This window comes from Astatotilapia calliptera, chromosome 20 (assembly GCF_900246225.1).
Source record: "Astatotilapia calliptera chromosome 20, fAstCal1.2, whole genome shotgun sequence".
NCBI lineage: Eukaryota > Metazoa > Chordata > Actinopteri > Cichliformes > Cichlidae > Astatotilapia > Astatotilapia calliptera.
In genome coordinates, this window is record NC_039321.1 from 26115276 (window position 1) to 26131935 (window position 16660).

Genomic DNA, 16660 nt, shown 5'->3' on the forward strand with positions numbered 1-16660 from the left:
CTTCTTGTTTCTGTCTGTATTTAAAGGTAGAGAGCAACTGGAAACCAGGAGTCAAACAGACATTGACACAGTAGTTAAAAAATAAATAAATAAAATAAATAAATAAATAGCCAATGGCACAACTGACAATTACCCAACACCTGGAGTGGCTCCCCTCCCCAGCATGTGCTTCAAGACTGTCAACTTCTTGTTAATGCAGTGATTAACAGGAAGATCGCATTTGTTTTCCTGTGCAGCTCTCCTGGCAGCAGCACTTTGCTTTCTCTTTGATTAAAATAGTAGATGGATGGATGCATTGTAGCTCTGTCATGAATTTCGAAAGAAAGGGTGACAAGGAGACGTTAGAAATGGAATAAATAGAGGCGAGGCTGAGGCCTTTCCGTCCTTTCCAGATTGTGTTTACTGTGGACTGTGGGATTTTAAGCGAGGTATTGGCGGCATGCAATCCTGTGGAAAGAGTCAGCCAACTCTGACAGTCGCCCAGCGGCCTTCGGTTGTCTCCAAATTTCACTCACTCACAGATTTTTTTTATTTATTTATTTTTTCCGCCTGTCTCTCCTTGTAGATTTTCTCCATTCTTTTAATGGCACTGCTACCTGTCTGTTCCCCCTCACATCTGTACGTGCTGCGTCATGGTTCCAAAAGTGTGTGGAAAGTGGTTTTGGGTATCATGGGGATGAGAAAAGGGGAAGTGAAGGGGCTTCGTCAAACAGCCTGTACTTTTAAAATACTGAGAGTGGCATTGTCGTGCGTTTTCTGTGTCAAGGTCGACAGAAAATGTCAGAACAGGTGTGCGTCTGCTGCTGAGCTGCTTGCCAACTCAGCCCCTTTTGCTGTAACACGCCACCTCGTGTGACATTATAGTGGTTCACTGTGGGTTGTCTCCTCTCTCTCTTTCTTTTGGAGGCGCATGGTAAAACATGTATTTTCTCCTGTCACCGCGTGACTCGATGTTCAGCTAAGATGGGTGTCAACGCCTAAACTTTGACCACTGCCTCTGATTGTCACGTAGTCATAAAGTGTTAAGATGTTGATTTGAGATCAAAAGGAGGAACATAAATCGTATAAATTTATGTGCTGTATGAGAGTCTCTTAAGTTTAGATCACCAGGCAGCCATGTTGCAAAACCTGAAAATTCTGTGTGCACTTCTCAAAAGAGAAGGATAACGTTTAGGCGGGGCATGTATAAACCAGATGTTACACATTTTATCGCTTTATCACGGTGACTTTTTATAACTCGCTCATCGTCTATCGTTATCTGGTTTACAAAGGTTAAACTAAATTGCTTTTTTTTTATGAGCTGTCTTTTTTTCCCCTCAGAGTTAAAAAAGAAATACAAGTGGTACTTCTTCTTCTTCTCTTCTCTGGCCCTGGTGATTGCTGCTCTTTGTTTGTTTGTTTGTTTGTTTGTTTTGTTCTGTTTTTTGCTGTCAGCACCCCACTCTTTATGGTTTTCCTACTCTCGAGGTTAGACTCTTAGCGGTGGTTGGATGCCTCTGGAAAAAAAGAGAATTAGCCAACACATTTCTTTGTCACTTAGTGTGATCAGGAGCAGACTCTTGCCGCTGCTCTCTTTCTCCAAAACCAAACGAAGGCCTGCTGGCTTAAGTTTCCTCCCTGGTTCGATGTTTATTTCAGCCTGACTTGTCTGCTACGGTAGATGTGTGGCCCATTGTCTTGGCAAGTGTGTCTAAATGTTTCTGACAGGTCTCAGTGAAAGACAGGCCGCAAGGGTAAACTGCCAACCCCACCCCTCGTATGCCACTTCTGCCAGCCCTGGCCAGTAGATGGCGATGTTCATCTTTCCTGGCTCTGTGCCTTCCTTGGCGCGTCTCCCTTTACACCATCCTTCCCCTCTCCTCTCTGTGGAACTCACTGAGGAAAGAGGGGTCTAACCCTGTATGCAGGGTCATGCCACCAATTCCTGGTCCCCTTTGAAGACCATGAAATTGCTGATCCAAGACACATGATTAGTGCATTCAGCCTATTGACTGGAAAAGGGTTGACACACAATTACAATGTCACTGGAATGTCACAATCTGTCTAGTTGTCTTTCTGAGCATAGGCTCATCCAGTGGCACAGTGTACCCAAGAAGGAATAATTTGATCAATAAAAGGATACCTCTCTCTCTCTGTTGTCACTGGTCTCTCTATTTTAGTTTTATTAGTCAATTTGGCAGGCGAGCAGGACTGCACACAAAACTGATGCCAACTCGCTGCATCTTCGCCGCAGCTCTCGGCTTTATTTGCCTATTGTAGTGCTTCAGTTGTATGCATTGCAGGATGCGTGTGTATGAGTTTGTGTCCATGGGTGGGTGCTTCCTCAGTGAGCAGAGCAGTTTTGGATGAACAGAGGAGGATAGGCTTGTCACTGTAAGTTGCTTGTGACGGAAGCAGCTCTTCTCCTGACACCACAACACAACTTCTGTGGTGTGTCGCTTGGACACAAGCTTCACGTTGTTTGCTGCTGGTGCCGCTTGCATTTTGCCTCAATCAACTAATTGAATGTGAAAGGCCGGCAGGCCCTGATGATGTGAAGGACAACACACAGAGCAGTGGCAGGTTTAAGAAAAGACCCTGTGCTTCTTTATGTTACCGTAGCAAATTGCGTCTCTCATTTCTCTTTACCGAAGAACTGAACTTATATATATGCCATATTTATATGGCATAATATAAATGTTTAGCCATTTTGTGTTAACCTCAGTGTAGATTTTGTTATGAAATTTGCTATTTTAAAACGTTCCATAAAAACACTACAGAGTGTTTGTGTTTTTATAACAGCCAAACCACTTTCTATTGCTTCCCATTCATCTAAGTTTTCATTGTAAACTCTACTGTTTATTGTTGTTAAACCATACATGAAACTCTTGCTGCTTTTGTTTATTTTGTTTGTTTATCTTTTTGATTTTTCAAAAACATTTTAATGATACATTTTAAATCTGCAAGAAATGATCAGAAAGTTTCTGACAGTTTAGTGTCTTTTATTCTATTTCAAACGTTTTTCTCGTATATTTGACCGGAGTCATTTCTAAACAGAACATTTTTCATACTCGACGCATTTACAGACCACATTATGACCACATTTTCTTTTTGCTACGCTGTGCGTAGATAAAGTTGCGTTGTGAGCATTTTCATGTTTTGAAAACGGTCACTGAAAAGCACACTGAGCTGCTTGTCACACAATGTCATCACTGACTGCGTAAGAAAGAAAAAAGAAAAAGCTTCGAATTACAGGAAAGAGCCACTGCATTAAAGAACAAAGGAGATCGATGGCAGTACATTAAATTTTATGCGAATGAAAAAAAAAATCAACTAATTAAAATTGATTACTCCTGCTTTGTAAATGTGTTTCTGAATTAAATTATTGTATGAAAACATTTTGACCAATCGAGGAGCTGAGGAAGTATCCATTACTGGATTGCAGCTGAGAAGGGGCTGGAATGTTTTGTGGTAGCTAAGTAGTTTGTTGTGCTTCGCTGCGACTCGCTTCTTGCACCCCCACTGCTAAAGTGCCATGGGTTAATCTCTGATGACCCTCATCTCTGAGAGCAGCTTCAAACTCATGGTTTGGGCCTTTTACCTGAATTAAAAGGAATGTATAGGGCTAGGCAGTATTTTTGCCCAAAGTAAGTGAAAGTGAGGTGTCACTCACAGAGTCGCACGTCTTTAGTCATCAGGGCTCTTGGGGCTCTCGGAGCCCCACTGGGGATGTCCTTATCTAAACAGTCATCTGTCTCACTAGTTTAGCAAAGGCAACCCCAGGCAGCACGACTGACAGTTGCACATTAAGAAATGTCAGATTCGGCTTTATAGCGTATCTGTCAGGCTAGTTTTGAATTGGCCGAGTGCCACCTGTTTGTCTTCATGTTTAGATCTCGCAAGAATAAACAAAGCGCATGACTTTGTTGTTGCTTCATGTTCCGTTAAAACACGTGGCAGCTTCAGCTACTTTCTTATTCTGCTCGTTCTGCAGAATGAGGATATTTTTTTACCCTGTACAACCGGCTCTTGAAAGAAGTTCAATTATTTTGCAAGTCAGTAAAAAAAGAAGCCAATAAAACATTTTTTCTGTCTTTTTTTTGGGGGGGGGGGGGACGACAATTCTGAACTTAAAGTTTAAAGGAAGCGAAACACTTCCAGCAAATTAAACACAGTTTTGAAAGTTTTACACTTTTCTAAAAATTGCTTGTATTTCGAAAATAACAATGCAGCTTCCCCCCCCCCCCCCTTCTTTCTCTTTGACAAGCGTAGCGTTATTCACAATATCATATTAAGTGCGTTTTTACCTTTTTGTCAGTGGCCTTGTCGAATACAGTCTACTACGGCCCTCGGTTTTTCTCACCACTAAACCACTCAACTTTTCCATGTTTGTGATGTCAGAACTTTGATAGGGAAATGCTGCTGAATGGAAAGTTTGTTCTCTATATGCAGTGGTCTTGAAAAAAAAAAAAAAAAAAAAGCTCAATTTCCGTCCACCAACCCCCCCTTTTACAAAAATTGCATAATATGCTTTTGATGTCATGATCGTAGCCTTGCCCATGGCTCTGACACTGATACAGCGCATGTTATTTTTAAACCTTTGCATCGCAAATGTCAATGAAGTTTTCCATGACCCTTTTTCATCTGCTGAAATGTTGACTCTGACCTTTAAATTTCAAAAGTTAGGATAATTCAATAAAGATTGACCACATTTCAGAGTGTAACACACAAAACGCCAACCCGGCAACGTGTGAACAGATGCAAAGTAGTTTAGAAATGCCCACGTTTAACCAGTAACCCTTTATCAGATTTTGCTTATGCTGAAGACAAGTTTCGGTAATTGCTTCTCATTTCATTTTTTAACGTTCTAACTTCTTTGAAAAAGCACTGCACATGAAGGGACAAGCAACAATGAGTGAGAAATGAAGGGTTCTTTTTGTACAGTCATTGTTAGAAAGATTCGTCTCCAGCAGGGCCCTTGAAGCTCCTGGAGTGTCTGAACAACTGTGGATGTTAGCTAAATGGCCAGCTCTGCACCTCACTTCCTGATGTCTCTCAGGGTCAGTAATTCCCTATAGCTGTTCCCAAGTGGCCTTGCTTTCTCCACTAAAGGTCACATTAAGGCAAGAAGGTTGTCACAATTAGAAGGGCATTTAAAGCTGCTCTTTTAAAAAGATTAAAAAGCACTGTTGGCCACATCAAGCAGTCAGGCAACTAAAGGAAATACAATAATTGCATTAAAAGTTAATTCCTTTCTGGCAGGGCTCTAATATCAGAAAGGTATTGGGTTAAGTCATTTAAGACAGCTGCCCCTGATAGCAGATCATCCATGAAAGCACCAAATTAATATAGAGCTTCATTTTTCGCCGTCTCTCACTTTCTCCTGCTTTTGGTCCTCCAAACGTGTGTTTGGGGGGGAAATTTGAGACTAGCTTAACACAATTTTTGTTCATGTCTATCAGTCTGTTATTATATCAGGGGCACTTCTCCACAAATGTACAGGCCAGGGCAATTTGGAATGAATTGATTCACACTGAGCCCGAATTCTATACTTGCTAATGATTTCCTTTTAGACCCTCAATTGCACCCCCACCCAGCTTCTAGTTCCATCAAGTCCTGCAAATCTTTTCAATGTTGCAGACAAATTGTGTACATATTTTTGCAGAACAGATAAGGAGCAAAGAGTTGCTCAGTACATGCCAGTCATTTCCTGTTCAAAAATATAAAAAGTTGATGTTGCACTCTTTTTTTTTTTTCGTCTTTTTCTTTTCTTTTTCTTTTCTTTTTTTTTTTTTTTGAATTGTTTGAAGTGTTTTAGATAAGAATATGTGATACCACGAGACTGTGGATGGAAAATCTTGAGTTTTGGTTTTTTTTAAACTCTGGTATGGTATCTTTTATCAGTGTTCTTGTTTATTCCAAGAATGTTTGCAACCCTAAAACTGCATTTTTACCGTATTGCACAGTAATTACTCGATAAGTAGTGGTTTGCGTTGGCCTAAATAATTCAGACTGAAAACACAAATCTTTTCTCTCTTCTCAGATTTCTTTTTAATTTCTCGTGGTTAAAATTCTGGTTACTTTAAAACTGAAACTAGCTACAAATACAGAAACCAGCCCAAATGATCAATTGTAAGATATACCACAAACTGGTGTCTGATGATCGAAAGTCTGAATTTCCCAGATGCTCACACCTGCTCTTGAATTCCTGTAAAATATCCATAGGTGGGTCTTACGGTATATTATGGTTAAGTGCCGTTACTAGTTGGGGCAAAAATATACAACTGGTTACATGGATTCCCTCAGGCGTCTATCCATGCAGTTCGAACATAATTGGATTGCAGCCTCATTTCTCACAATTCAAGGTATTGCAGTTGTAATTTTCAGACAAGTGCAGTGCAAATTCTTGTCCAATTCAAACTCAATAACATTTCTGTAATCTTGTCCGTTCATCAAGTTCACTCTCTTTAAGTGTGTTGGTTAATGTTATCTCTTTCTGTGATTGAGTTTTCACCTCTTTTTCGGCTTTACCTGACACTTTATTGGTTATCTGGTTTGCAAAGATTATCGCTCTTAACATGGAGCACTCTGGTGCATTAGGAGTCGAACCTTTACAAGAGGTATTACAAAGAAGCCTAATTGTTCTTCGCACCAAAAATCATTTACCAGTTTCCTGCAAGGAAGGAAATTCACCTAATTTCAGTTTTAGTTATTTATGCTGTCTACTCAAATGCGCCTTGTACTGTTATCCATCTTACCCCCGCCCTCCTAAAAGCCCCAGTTGTGTGCTACCCAACACTATAACTGGGGTGATCCATAAGTCAATAACAAGACTGAAATCTGTGCAATGTGGTTATAATTGATTGAGATGTCTGGATGGAACTTGTGCAAAGCATCTATGTCATCTGCTAAGAAGTGCATTTTTCCTCTCCCTGAAGATCTACCACAACAGTTTTAACCAAATGGACATTTGCCTCATTAGTTTGCCGCTGAGCTAGCTGCGGTCCTTACTAAGATGTCACACTTACGCCTGTTAACGCTGATACAATTTTCTTGTCAATATTGTGCTACTGAAATTTTAAGCGAATGTAAACAAGGACTGCTCATTCAGCATATTCTTTCCCTGTTAGGTCATTACCTCTCAGCGGGCCTCCTGTATATAACTCTGTTATTTACCGTAATAAATATTGGAGTATTAGATTTTAGTGTGTTTATTATCTCTAGTTTCCGCCATTACCACATGCTGTGACTTGTGGTAATGGCTCACTGACTTGGACAGTGAGCGCCTTGCAAGCACTAGAGTGATTTTTGTCTTTTTTATCAAAGGGATATTTTCTCTGTGTTTTGACTGTATCTTTTGGCCCAGAACATCAGTTACGGGGTCACCATGCAAATGGTTTAATCTGGTTGTCACAATGAAGGTTCCGGGTGACTGGCTTTAATAAAGCTCTCAGCATATATAGAGATCCAGGAAATTCCGCACCTCTTGCGTAACCCTTGTGTACATCAAGGTCACCGTGTTGTCCCAGTGAAAATGTAGATTAGTGTGTACATCAGTTGTGGCAGCGATCTCATGAAGTCAAAATGGTGCATTTTAATGAAAGGTTCACTGGGTTGTATAAAGAAGAAATGTTATTATTATTCAGATGTTCATTTTAGGTTTGTTTGTAATCCGCGTTTGCTAAGTTTCTTAAAGATGCCTGCGCTATAATTCTCTACTGTACTGTGTGCTTGTGACAGAAATCTCACTTTTTAAACAGCTTCACTGCCACTCCTACCACTTGGACAAGTTTAAACTGCAATTCTTTTGGATTGAAACAGGTTCTTAGTATATGCAATGCATTACCCAAAATGAATTACCACTGGCAGGGCGCTCAATCACTTTGTATCTTTCAACACTAAGAGAAAAGAAGAGTAATCAAAACCTTTCAACCTATTAGAGGGATGACTTTTACAATTGAATCACGGGGACCACAGGTGCGATAATAAGTCATCGAAACCTCCTCTCTAGTGTGTTTCCCCTTTCTCTGTGTTCTTACATATTTATCTATTTTAGGAGGCGCCACTTCATGGCGCCCACTTCAAATTTATGTTTTAATGCCATTTGAGGAAGATTTTTTTCCCCTCCCTCCAATTCTTGGAAATGCATACTGGGGTGGAAAATTAAGGTGCATCTCGAAGGAAAACATAATAGAATCGATGAACGCAATGCACTTAAAACTACTGGTGTTCTGATGCTATTTAACGTTCTAGTGCATTAACGTTTCAAGTCATTACAACATTCAGGCTGGGTGATTTGATCATGGCAGGTTTTTAACTGGAAGAATTACAGAAGTTTTCAGCCTAGGATTCTCAAGTTATTAGATACAAATGATCACCTCTGCATTAAGTATAGATTTTCTTCCACTCCGCACTTAAGAATGGAAGTTTGTCTTTAAGAGGGTAATAGCAAATTAAGCTCCATACTCCATTTGTCCAGCACTCTTGATGGGCTAATTTTATAACTGCTGATTTGGTCATTCCCCACATTTAGCTGGAAAGTGGTCAGGTGGTCTTTTTCCTCACTGCTGGGTGTGGGGGGAGCGTAAAAGCAACTATCAAATGGAATCCATTTAAGGTTTTTCTTTTTTTCCTGTGGGGTTGGACTGATAATGAACCTTTTTCTTAAAGAAGGTCTAGACTGTTGTTTGTGCTGTGAAAAGCATCAGTTTGCTGCAAAGCTTATCTTCTTCCTCTCATGTTATATCATTACGAGGGATTAAATCACATTTGTCTCTCCCCAGATTACCACTGCTGTACAATTTCTACAGAACCCAAAAGTACATCAGAGTCCCTTGGCCCTCAGAAAAACCTTCTTGAAGAAAAAAGGTGAGAGACTTCTCATTTGCTTGATTTATGCTGAAAGCTGAAAGCTGTGAACAGTATACATAATTTGGGGGAAAATGGCTGTGGTATTACAATCCACAAAATGCGGTTGGCAAAGATACATATGCTATTTTTTGTAAGATCATTCTGTTGGGGTCAAAGGTTGTGGCCATGGATCTTTGCCTTCAGGGGGGCCTAATAGGGGTCGATTTAGCTTCAGAGGGCATGATTCAGGCTCTGTGAATAAATGACACACCAGTCTGGATGCTCCTTTGGGTTCAGGAAAATTAATATTGACAAACTCCCTCTGCATTTTCAATGGAATTATCAATATTGCCTTCCAGCATTTTAACCCTTTTACTTAATTTAACAGTTATCGTAAATTTGAGGCACGGCACGAGGAGGTTTTCTAAGCAGGGGAGGTTGGAATGTTTGCTGGCTCTTCACTTTCTTTGCAATTCATTGAGATATTTCTAACACACAGTAGAATATTGTTTGTGCAATAAAAGTTGCAAAAAGCTTTATTACTCTGAACTCATTTAAGTCAGTTCAATATAATGCAGCAGTAGAGCTGCAGTGTTATGCCATGTATTTATAACAGTCAGCCTATGGCTGAGCTGTAATAGTATGTACAGTGTGTGTGTGTCTTTTACCTTGGATAAACACTTTGTGGGGAGTGTTTTTATTTAAATTTGCAGTGAGACAGTTCAGTGTGTGGGGACTGTACTTGTACAGCGCTTAGGGACTTTGCATTCAGCCAAACAGTGAAAAGTGAGCCTAAAAGCTCTGTGACTAGGAAAGGTAACCCGAAACCAAATCCATGGTTGCCGGCTGCTACTACACTCATCTCATATGGCTCTCTTGATATCATTTGAAATGTATTTTTTTTTGTCTTTTTCTTTCATTATTAACAACTAAGGCATGTTATCAGTCTGCTGTTGGTTAATTGAAATGTAACAAGGCCTCATTATTGTCAAAGGATGCCATGCTGCACCTTATTTTCTTCTTACTTTCAGCCTTGATGCAAACTCCACGGAGCTCCACTATCCAAATCGGTTTGCTCTTACTGCACTTTAAGTCCATGAAATATGTATGATGCTTTAATGCAGATTTATTTTGGAAAATCGGTTCCGCTGTAGATCTAAACAAGAACTCTGGATTTGCATAAGGACATCGATCTTACACAGAGAGAGATGGGAGATATGGGCAATGAAACACTAAGCACAAAGTATGTTTGCACTCTGCAGTATTCTTAGGATAACTCTTGACTTGTACAGTCATACAGCAGTAAACCTGGAAGTTGTTTAAATCCAATACTCAAGCTTTAAGATTTCTCCTGTTTCAGGAAAAAAGCTCTACTGTTACTATCGTGCTTTATTAAATCAGTTGCTTTGTGTTTTTGTGATTTTATTTAAGTACAGTAATTTTTTTTGTCTTAGAAATCGACGTTGATCATATTACAGGAAATTATATCAGGAAAAGGCTTTTTTTAAGCTGCGCATCAAACCCAGATATTGCACCGCAATGCCGCTTAGTAAGGAACTAATCTTAGCTGACTGCTAAAAATAAAAGTAAAGTGTACTTTAAGTGATGAATCACCTGTCAGACCTTTTTCATCAGTATACCACATTTCCTGATTGAAATATTTCTTTGTGGGAATTTAAACAAAATAACTTTATCGTGCCGGTGTTTGTGTTAATTCATAAATTATTGTATGAATTGCACTTCTGGGTTACATTCATAGTAACAAAATAAAATGAAGTATCAGTACAAAATATCTTTTAGCCTTTGTTCATCTTCTCAGAAGCATCGACATCAATACTGACAAGAATTTGATTTTGAAACTTTCCATTTTCCTCCCATAAAACTCGTTGGTAAACTGAATCAGATTAGTAATCTTGTTCATTGGTGACTGCTTGCTGAGCCACAATAAGCTTTTATACAGGCGGCAGCAGGCCAGTGCTCAGACTTTTGCATGCTCCTGTACCCAGCATGTATTGTCCTTTCAACCTTTTGACAAAGAAACTCAATCATCATCCTCCTTCTCCCACAGTCACCACAGCAAATGTGTCAGTCTTAATTTCTAATACAGTTTAATGTCATATTTATGTAAATACTTCTGGATTTTACTCTATATTAACAGCCAGAAATGTCAAAGCACACATAAAATGAAACAATACCATCTCCTGGTAGAGTGGAATTTAAATTGGTTTCCTCTTGCTGCCAGTACTTACGCTGGACAGCTGATGAAGGGGAAAATAGGGCCCACTTTGATTGCATGTTGCAGAATCTTTACACAATAATCTCAGTCGTGCATATTATTTCCCAGCGCATTTGTGCCCTAATCTGCACTGAAGGATGCCTCTCTGGTTACATGTCTGTTTTTTCCAAAGAGAGCCTAATAGTGTGGTTTATTTCAATATTCATTGAAAAATATAATTTTCTGTTTTCCTTCAACTGTCAATTTCAGGGTATGAATTGGCAATTATGCAGTCCAATATTTCAAGCTGCCCTTCTAGAGTCCTTGAAGTTGAATAAGCTGGCTGAAATATTGAAACTTTGTCACTTTGATGTAATATAAATCAAGATTTAAACCCAGAGATGCTTTTTTTCCCTGTCTTTTACAGAGGAGTGAGGAAATGAATTGCATTTTAAACTGTCATACCGCAATCTTGAAGCAATTTTGCCTTAGTCGTTGACTGCCAAGATCAAGTAAATTTTATTGTGTTTGAGTGAAATATAATGCGCTAGACTCTCATCTAGTGAATTGTGCCATCTATGTCTTCTTCAATTAACAGATGCAGCAACTAAAGAGCATTGGGCCTCCACTTTGGCACCACCATTTAACCCAGACAATTAGCAGTTACACACATAATTACCAAAAAAAATCAAATTCTCAGGACAAAGTCAACAACATTTTCCAGTTCTCAGTGTGTCACTTTGACCGTGGGACCTAAGGTGACATCACCCAGCCGCTCCTAGTTTGACAAACCGAAGGTAATTTGTTTTGGAAAGTAAACACAGGGAGTGTACATACTTGCTGCAGTACAGGTAATTTCAGCATGTGAAACGGGTACAGGGCATTCGGAGTTGGTGAGATATAAATGATGGCGTGACTGTTTTTATTTATTTATTTATTTTTTAATAACGTCTCAGTTGTTATTAAGTTGAATAAATAACCCTAAGAGATTTCACCCTGAGAAGTGGGCCACTGATGGAGGGTCAGGGGAAACAGAGGTAGGCTTTTGGTCTATTACCATACCTGCTATGGAGGTAAGAGTAAGGTTCATCATCCCAGATATTAATAGGATGCTGTTTGTAAGTGGGGTTATGTGACTCACCTCTCGGACAAAAATGACAATGTCCAAGGCCTGCATGGAAGGTAAAGGGATTGATGTGGTTATAAATTACTCCACGGCGCCACCTAGCCTAGGCCTTGCCCACTTTGTCATCACTACAAGGCGATAAAGCAGGGAAATGAGAGCAGAGTCCCCTTTTTTAATACATAAATGAATACTCTATGAGAATGGTCATTATTTAGGGGCAATGTTCAAGCTGTTGAACAGAACCAAATGACATGTAGAATCTCCCTCGGCAGTATAGCTTGGGAAACAGTTTGAACCTCTCCTTAATAACCCATTGACCTCCATCTATTTATGACCCCTGGCTTGCATTTTTTTTCCCATAATATTCAAAATGTAAGTAATTTTCACTCAAGGGCAACTTCATAGTTCAGGCCTTGGAGGACAGCGAAAAAGGCATTCACCTTTTACCACACAAAATATTTTAGTAAGCAATTCTTATAATTGGCTGTCCAGGCTAGGTCTTGACCCATAAAGTCCAGAAGTGCCAGAATTGGAGAAATAGATTTAATGCTAGCGCCCTGCTGCCTCTTTGCCCTTAAAAAATACCCAGAGAATATGAGCCAGTGAAAATAGAGCTGTAAATAACCTGACGAGCAATGGGTTTTCCTTTAAATAAATACCGATCAGGTTTATGTTGAAAGACAATAGAAAACGTAGCCCAGATATGCAGTTTACAGTATTTATAGCTGTAATATCGAGGTGCCAGCACCGTAATTTCATGCCCCAATGAGAATGGCAAGGTCAAAGCAAATGCTTTGGCAGAGCATCTGCTAATACGGTGACTCATAAACAGGCACTGCGTGTATCAGGTGCACCAAATAATACAGTATAATGAAATACAGAATAGCTTTCCATTATTGTTGTTTTTTATGGTGTCGTCATTAGGTGTAATTTATGTCTTAAAAAATTCATCTCCCCACAGGTCGATCTGAAATGGGGGTCCAGGGGTCATTCCACAGGTTTTGGAACCCATAATAAATTTCACAATCCCTTTTTTGTCTTTTCCTTTTATATGTAAAACTCACTTTCACCTTGTTCCTTTTTCTTTGGGATCTGAGGGCTCTTTTGTTTGCTGTTGTCTTCCCCCACGGCAATAAACAGATCAGAGCCTCAAACACAACTTAGCAAGCTGTAATTTCACAGGAAATCAGCTTTTGGAATTTCCAGGTATTTTATTTTGATGTTGGGTAAAAAACAAAAACCTTTCATTTGCTGCGTAAACAACATCAAAGATGTGAAGAGCTATTAACATGTACATATATTGGTCTCAACAGCAGCCTAAATGTAGTTTTTTGTTTCCTTTTTAAAGACCTTAAATTTCAAGGTGAAGGGAAATTTCCTTTTTTTTTTTTGTCTCTTTTCTTTTGTTTTAATATATCTTGTCTTATTTGGTGAAACTGAGATCATCGCATGTCTCACTCAATAGTCTGTCACCATGTAGTCTGCTGCGGTCAGATGAAACAGGAGTCCAGGGACACATTATTGCTTATTTGACAGTGCAGTCTGACTGCACAAACTCAGCGCATGGCGCTCACCACTTCCTGGCACTCAGGACCTGCTCTGCTACAGGCTGGCCAATATTTGCCTTCAATTATTCAACAATTTTCATGGCCATTCCTTTGAGCCTTTAAATAGGTGACTGGAGGGACCTCTCTTGGCATAAGCTTTCTGCTAGATTATCACAGGATTTGTTATTCTTTTGGCCTGCGGGTACATGCTCAAGTGTGAATTCAGATTTGCTTCACAGTTAAACACTTAAACAGGTATTCAAATGGGAGGACTTGTTTCTCTTTTCCTTTTTGTTTGTTTTAAATCACATCTTGTCCACCTTCAGAACTGAAACTTTCTGCTTTACATTTGACTTCTCATAAAACTTTCAATCCACATGGAGGTTATTGTATGCTGTCTCGTATAGGCCACTCTGGAGGTCAGTAGAAGAACTGTTATATCTCTGTGCAGATACTGTTCTGTTAATGAAAACGTGAAGCAGTCACTTGAAATACTGCATACGAACACTTTCCGTTCTCTCAATATCTCTGAAAAGATGGAGGAAGCATTAGGCAGCGCGTGTGAGAAACTAAATCCTGAGGGAATAGTTTAAGTAAAAGACTCTTTTACAAATCTGATTATCTATCATTAAGTAAGTGAAATTACAGAAGGAAGTAATGGCTAAAATCTTGGAGAAGTATAAAATATTCTAATGTAAATTGTGTTGCGTCTTCATTATAAGGTGCTTTTCTCCATCTAAGAACTACAATATGTTCCAGTTTTGGTTTTTTGTCTTCAGCTTTCTCTTACTTGTTCTGCTATAAATGTGTTTTGTTTTTTTTTTGTTTTTTCCCCAGCATGTTTCATCAAAAGTTATAATTATTTTCTTTGTTTAGAGTAAGATGCTCATTAAAAGATGAGACCCACAGCAATGGCAGCATATGGTGGCTGAAATAAAATCCTTTCTTGCCACAAAAGGAGATGTTCATATTAGATTTTTTTTCCTCCTCCCCTCTGATTCTCCATCGGGGAGCCCTTTGCAATTTAATCATCACTAAAATCATTAAAAAGATCTGAAGATTAAATTATATTGGCATTTGCAAAATTATGTAATACATTTACATTACAATGAAGAAATTAAAATAATGCATTTTCACTGTCTGGGGTGTATGAAATCTCCACATGGGAAATATAACTGGAGAAGTAGACAGACTCTTATTTTCTTTGCCTTTGGTGGCAGTTAATAGGCTAGCAGAGTTTCAGATTTCACTGTGTGAACCTTTCCGCACTCTCTTCCTTTGATGGATGTCCCTGAATCAAAAACTCTCGCTGGAATTTCCGAATTATGAAATGAAAATACATTTTTGAGAAAGAGTCTTTGTGAAATTGAATGAGATTTGACATACTTTCTCTAAATTCTACTTGAAAGATTTGTGGGGGGCTTGGGAAGTATTTAAGCATACATTATGATAGCCAAAGAGCCATTTGGTTTTTCCCATTAAGGGAACATTTTTGCGAATGCCTTATAAGTGTGTGTCTTCATTACAGGCCTGACAGATGAAGAAGTAGAGTTGGCCATCCAGCGTTCTGGCTCCACAGAAGCACTGCCTCTGGTCCCTGCAGGGCCCGCACATCCACTCCATGCAGCTCAGCTCCCTCCTGCACCGCTCAGTGAGTACATATATCATTTTTTCAACTTTTTTAGCACCTGCAAATGCATGCATGCCCTACAGAAATAGTTTGAGACTTAAAGATTTGAGACTGAACAGAGATCCTTGTGCTTTGCAGATGTGTTGTTAGAGAGCTTCCCTCTTACTTTTGTTAACCCTGTTTAGTTTAAATTATCTGTAGCTCCTCATATACCTCGCTCTTTACAAGTATTACGGTTATACGTAGCATACGACATATATTTCCTGCACTGTGGATTTAGACACAGGAAATATGAGCACAAGCTTATGAAGTCTCTTGCCATTCTGTTTCAAGGGGTTCCTCCTGGCGAGACCCCACACCACAACCTGTATCTTTATTACCTCAGGAGGTTATGAGTGCTGTCCACTGATTTACCAATGCAGAATGAAGTCCGCGTAATGCTTAACCCATATGACAATGATTCCAGATGTATTCCACCCTCATTTATTACCACACTGTCCTTGACTCCCCCAGCATCTCATGTTTTGTAATGAATGTGATGTTGATGGGATGGCCATGTAGTTAGGAAGACTCGCAGCTCTTGATGTTGGAGATTGATTCAAAATTTTCGATAGGAAAGGTTACAGGATCATTGCAGTGTGCTGCAAAAGCAATGAAATGTGCCCTTGAGATGGAGAATAAAGTAGCATTCACCTTGGAAATATACCATGTAGTCCTGTATGACAGCGGGTCTCTCATTTTATTTGCATGTAAAAATCACACAAGTGCTAAGGCACAAAATCAATCTGGTTTACTTACTTCAAGCCAGTAAACATGTACCACATAACCCATTAGGTGAAATCAGACCTGTAATAGAATATCAATGGTGTGCTTCAGTGGCCTAGCCTCTAATAATTTCCTATTCATTTTGGCCCCACCAGAGTAAATAAAGAAAAACTCATATATTTCCTCAAGACTTGTTTGTTGTTTAGTGACATTTTCAGTTGAATGCTTCTCCTCTTAAGAGGGGAATTTCCACTTTGACAGACAGTTGGCCTACCCAGATGACAGCTTGCACAATGACACACTTTCACATTATCTGTCATTCAGCAAGACAGCGACTTCTAAAAGCACAAATACACTCTCTCTTACCTTTCTGTTTAGTTTTGAAGGTTTATATATAAACACTGTATCTGCCCCTGTCACCCCCACCTGAAAGGCTACCATTGGAAGACAATGGTAGCCTTTAATAGAAAAGCACAATAAAGAGTGCATGTTTATTTCTGTAGGCTTAACCCTTATGGTTCAGATGTTCTGCTTAAACAGGGTTCATT

At 39.4% G+C, this 16660-nt stretch overlaps 1 protein-coding gene across 1 annotated transcript in view; it reads left to right on the top strand.

Annotated features, from left to right (window-relative positions):
• pex14 (peroxisomal biogenesis factor 14) overlaps positions 1 to 16660 on the top strand; it is a 44707-nt gene that overhangs the window by 10027 nt on the left and 18020 nt on the right. The window contains exons 3-4 of the mRNA XM_026153687.1: positions 8763 to 8847; positions 15246 to 15368. Of these exons, the coding sequence (XP_026009472.1) occupies positions 8763 to 8847; positions 15246 to 15368 (208 nt within the window). The remainder of the gene's footprint in view (positions 1 to 8762; positions 8848 to 15245; positions 15369 to 16660) is intronic.